Here is a 6,024-nt window from a genome sequence, read left to right on the forward strand (position 1 = left end):
TCTTCCTCTGCTCCTCCTCTTCCTCTGCTCCTCCTCTTCCTCTGCTCCCCCTCTTCCTCTGCTCCTCCTCTTCCTCTGCTCTCCCTCTTCCTCTGCTCCCCCTCTTCCTCTGCTCCCCCTCTTCCTCTGCTCCTCCTCTTCCTCTGCTCCCCCTCTTCCTCTGCTCCTCCTCTTCCTCGCGTGGCACCAGGCCGCGTGGTGTCATTACACCACCGACAGCAGCCGGCCGTACCTGGAGGCCACCTGGCGTCACTATGAGCGCCTCCTGCCCCCCCACAGGCACGTCTCCTGACCTCCGACCTCCGGCCACGGATGTGTGACCTGTGTGGTTTTCACTCATCACTAATGTGTGTTTCCTCCTCCTCCTCCCCTCCTCTTCCTCCCTCGTTGTTTTACTCCTCCTCCCTGTGTTGTTGCTCCTAACCTTCTCCCGGCGTGTCGTGTGTTCTGCATGCAGTGCGTCTGGCGTAGCTATGCAGCCGAAGAGAACTCGGTTTCCATAGCAACGTGGAAGCCTCACCTGAAGGCGCTGCACACCTGCAGCCCCACAAAGTAGGTACCAGCAACGGGCGTCTCTGTCGCACTGAAGTTATCTCTTTACAACTATTTCACCTTGTTTTGTCGCGTGAGACTTTATTCATCCGACGTCTGCGCTGCACACCTGAGGCCTGGGAACTTTAACTTCTGTAGGACCCATCAGGTTCCTCTATATACATATACATAGATATATATATATACATATACATATATATATATACATATACATATCTATATATATATGTATCTCTATTAAAGAGATATTATATTTATTTTAAGCGAGTGAGAATTCCAAAACCAGCGACATGGATGCTCATGAGGGTCGCTGCGCTGCGTTGACGTCTCACTCCACCGAGAGCTTTTCTGTTATCACACATTATTAAACCAGGTGAATCCAGGTGAGGGTGACCTGGACGAGACGGGCAGCGACAAACAAACAATCAAACACACAAACAAACACACAAACACACAAACAAACAAACACACAAACAAACAAACAAACACAGAACAAGTTAAAAGAATCTAAGTTAAGAGGTATAACTGAGTTCATTTAAGAAACATTCACATTTATTGACATTAATTTCAACTCATATTTTTGTGGGCGATGTGTAAATGGAGGCAGAATAATGTGTGTGTGTGTGTGTGTGTGTGTGTGTGAGTGGGTTTGTGTGTGTGTGTGTGTCTCTGTGTGTCTGTGTGAGAATGTGTGAGATTGGTTTTGTGTGTGTGTGTGTGTGTGTGTTTGTAAATGGAGGCAGAATAATTAAATGTTAGAAAAGACTTTTGACGTATTTTTTTAATAATGATAATTTAATGATAATTTAACCACGTTTCTCATGTAAACGCCCCTCAGTGTGGAGCGTGTGACCTGAGAGAGGAACACGAGCCGCCTTTAAATAACTTTCATAACTTCATGACTCCAGGATTTATTTTCTCTCCTGACTTCCCGGTGAATCGACGGATCATTTCCAGACTCCGGTGATCTCAGCTTGACTTCCACACTAATAATAATCTCTAATAACCCTTAATTATCTTCGCATTGAAAATGCCGGAAGGTTATGTTTTGATCGCCGTGTATTTATTTATTTTTTATTTATTTTTTATTTATTTATTTATTACCTTCGCATTGAAAATGCCGGAAGGTTATGTTTTGATCGCCGTGTATTTATTTATTTATTTATTTATTTGTATACGTGTTATTCGCAAATCTCAAAAAGTATTGAACCGAATCGCATGAAATTTGGTGGGATGATTGTTTATTATCCGGGGACCAGTTGATTAGATTTTGGGATCGATCGGGTCAAAGGTCAAAGGTCAAAGGTCATGAACAGGTCAAAATCTTTCGCAGAACTCAAAAAGTATTGAACGGAATCGCATGAAATTTGGTGGGATGATTGTTTATTATCCGGGGACCAGTTGACTAGATTTTGGGATCGATCGGGTCAAAGGTCAAGGTCAAAGGTCATGAACAGGTCAAAATGTTCTTGAATCGCATGGAAATTTGGTGGGATGATTGGTTATTATCCGGGGACCATTTGATTAGATTTTGGGATCAATCCGGTCAAGGTCAAGGTCAAGGTCATGGAAAGGTCAAACTCTTTTTTTTACCATAGCACGATACATTTTGTCCAATTGGCATGCAACTAATGCCAAAATGTTCATAATTCAATGCCCAATCTTGTGATATGCGAAGGTATGCACTCTACCGAGTGCCCATTCTAGTTTATTTATTTATTTATTTGTATGTATGCGTGTTATTCGCAAATCTAAAAAAGTATTGAACCGAATCGCATGAAATTAGGTGGGATGATTGTTTATTATCCGGGGACCAGTTGATTAGATTTTGGGATCGATCGGGTCAAAGGTCAAAGGTCAAAGGTCATGAACAGGTCAAAATCTTTCGCAGAACTCAAAAAGTATTGAACCGAATCGCATGAAATTTGGTGGGATCATTGTTTATTATCCGGGGACCAGTTGATTAGATTTTGGGATCGATCGGTTAAAGGTCAAAGGTCATGAACAGGTCAAAATCTTTGAGAACTCAAAAAGTATTGAACCGAATCGCATGAAATTTGGTGGGATGATTGTTTATTATCCGGGGACCAGTTGACTAGATTTTGGGATCGATCGGGTCAAAGGTCAAGGTCAAAGGTCATGAACAGGTCAAAATGTTCTTGAATCGCCTGAAATTTGGTGGGATGATTGATTATTATCCGGGGACCATTTGATTAGATTTTGGGATCAATAGGGTCAAAGGTCAAGGTCAAGGTCATGGAAAGGTCAAACTCTTTTTTTACCATAGCACGATACATTTTTGTCCAATTGGCATGCAACTAATGCCAAAATGTTCATTATTCAATGCCCAATCTTGTGATATGCGAAGGTATGCGCTCTACCGAGTGCCCATTCTAGTTATTGCTGCTATTATATTCATCACAATGGTGTCCACCACTCAGCTCTCTGTAGAGACTCAGTCTCAGAGAGCCACAACACGTCTCACGCTGAACACTGACTTCATGAGGAAATTAGAGATATCACAAAAATTAACCATTACAAGTTCGGTGTGTTTGAACTTGATATCTACTGAAAAGAGTTCGTGGCATATTTGCATCTCCTCCTCATCCTTCCCCTTATATGGAAGTGTTTTATTTTGCTAACTTTGCTAACATAGCTTACGGAAAAAAAAAAATATATATATATATATATATACATTAAAAAAAAAAATATATATATACATATATATTTATGTATATTTATTTACATAAATAAATATTTTTATTTTATATATTTATTTATTTATCGATGTAAATATATATATATTTTTAATATTTTTTTTTACATAAATATATATTTTTATTGTATATATATATTTATTTATGTATCTATATAAATATATATATAAATATATATATACCTTTTTTTTACATGAATATATGTATTGATTTTATATATGTATAAATATGTTATTATATACGTATAGATTTATATATAGATTTATTTATATAGATTTATATGTATGTATAGTTTTATTTATGTATAGATTTATTTATATGTATATTTATTTATATACATTTATTAATTGTGTGTGTGTGTGTGTGTTACTACTATATTACTAGAGTCTGCTTATTGATTGTTATAAAGTTCAAAGATAGAAGGGAACATGCATTGTTATTTTAACACGCTGAACTGTAATTTAAAGTATTTCAGATTTTTATAAAACAGCTAAAATTTAAAAAGCTCTGGTCTGATGGCTGAAGTATTTTGATTATTTCTGATATTTCTTCTTCTTCTCCAGGAAGGAGTCGGAAGTCGTCCACCAGGTGAGCGTCATGAGCTGCAGGCTGCATTAAACCAGGAGACTGTTATCATTTTAGTAAAGCAGAGATATCTATATTTATATAAGTCTGTGGAACTTTAAATAGATATATGTAAATATATATAAATGTAAATATATATATATCTAGAAATATATATATATATATTTGTAAATATATATATATATATATGTAAATAGATATATATATATATATTTATATATATATTTTTAAATATATATAAATATGTATATATATATTTGTAAATATATATAAATATATATATATCATGCCCTGCAGCCCGTCAGTCTCACACAAGACGGTCAGGTGTTGGGCAACGACGTACGACAACGGCGTGACCTCACGAGGCGTCGCGGACGATTTATGCTGCGGCTCTTAAACCTTCAACATCCACATATCTCCACATGTCATTCCTCCTCTTCTTCACCCCCCTCTTCTTCACCCCAGTCAGAAGCTGAGCTTCAAGGAGCGCGTGAGGATGGCGAGCCCCCGCGGTCAGAGCATCAAGAACCGGACGGCGTCGTCCTCGGTGACGGAGCGGCGCTCCCCGGTGGCCGAGGCGGCGCCGGAGGGGGCGAGCCCCCCCAAGGTGCACAAGAGCTGGAGCTTCAACGACCGCACGCGCTTCAGGCCCTCGCTGCGCCTCAAGAGCCAATCACGCTCCACCACCGACGGTGAGCCACACCTCAAGAGCCAATCACGCTCCACCACCGACGGTGAGCCACACCTCAAGAGCCAATCACGCTCCACCACCGACGGTGAGCCACACCTCAAGAGCCAATCACGCGCCACCACCGACGGTGAGCCACACCTCAAGAGCCAATCACGCGCCACCACCGACGATGAGCCACGCCGGGCCATTAACTTCCACTGAGTGTACATTGAGTGTACTTTATACGGACTCTTTATACTTTATACGGACTGTATATACTTTATACACACTGTGTGTACTTTATACACACTGTATATACTTAACACTCATTGTATACACTATATATTTCAATATATAAATATATATATTTTTAACTGTGTATATATATATATTTATATATATACACAATTATATATATATATATTTATATATATACACACAATGTTATGTATATATTTAACTGTGTATATATACATATATTTATATATATATATATATTTATATACAGGACTGTCTCAGAAAATTAGAATATTGTGATGAAGTTCTTTATTTTCTGTAATGCAATTAAAAAAACAAAAATGTCATGCATTCTGGATTCATTACAAATCAACTGAAATATTGCAAGCCTTTTATTCTGATTTATTGCTGATTATGGCTTACAGCTTAAGAAAACTCAAATATCCTATCTCTAAATATTAGAATATCATGAAAAAGTATACTAGTAGGGTATTAAACAAATCACTTGAATTGTCTAATTAACTCGAAACACCTGCAAGGGTTTCCTGAGCCTTGACAAACACTCAGCTGTTATAAATCTTTTTTTTTTACTTGGTCTGAGGAAATATTAAAATTTTATGAGATAGGATTTTAGAGTTTTCTTAAACTGTAAGCCATAATCAGCTATATTAAAAGAATAAAAGGCTTGCAATATTTCAGTTGAGTTGTAATGAATCCAGAATGCATGACATTTTTGTTTTTTTAATTGCATTACAGAAAATAAAGAACTTTATCACAATATTCTAATTTTCTGAGACAGTCCTGTATATACACAATTAAATATATATATATATAAATATATTTATTTATAAATATATATATATATTTATACATATATATATACATATATATATATGTATACATATATATACATATATATGTATATATATTTATTTATTTATATATATATATATACATCTATATATACATATTTATTAGGGCTGTGAAACGATTAAAAATTTTAATCGGATTAATCACAGGTTTTTGTGGATTAATCATGATTAATCACATATTACCGATATTCTCGGTATATTTTGTGAGAACATAGCGATTTATGACAAAAGACGGATATATACATTTATACATTCTTCTATACAATGGTGCTGCAACTCAGCAGTTATTTAGCAGTTTTCTTCCATATGGAACATTAATACATCTTCATCCTAAACAGAATGTTTAACCTCCTGTTACCTTTCGGGTCAATTTGACCCCATTCAATGTTTA

The 6,024-nt window shown here is 36.7% G+C and overlaps 1 protein-coding gene across 1 annotated transcript; it reads left to right on the forward strand.

Annotated features, from left to right (window-relative positions):
• The first annotated feature begins 254 nt into the window (after window positions 1-254).
• On the forward strand, window positions 255-4,746 carry LOC130190292 (potassium voltage-gated channel subfamily KQT member 5-like). Its single transcript, XM_056409614.1, has 3 exons — window positions 255-314; window positions 458-552; window positions 4,320-4,746. Exons 1-3 carry the CDS (start codon window positions 255-257, stop codon window positions 4,744-4,746), a joined length of 582 nt encoding a protein of 193 aa, XP_056265589.1.
• Window positions 4,747-6,024: the final 1,278 nt, after the last annotated feature.

The sequence above is a fragment of the Pseudoliparis swirei genome, chromosome 24 (assembly GCF_029220125.1).
Source record: "Pseudoliparis swirei isolate HS2019 ecotype Mariana Trench chromosome 24, NWPU_hadal_v1, whole genome shotgun sequence".
Taxonomy (NCBI): Eukaryota; Metazoa; Chordata; class Actinopteri; order Perciformes; family Liparidae; genus Pseudoliparis; species Pseudoliparis swirei.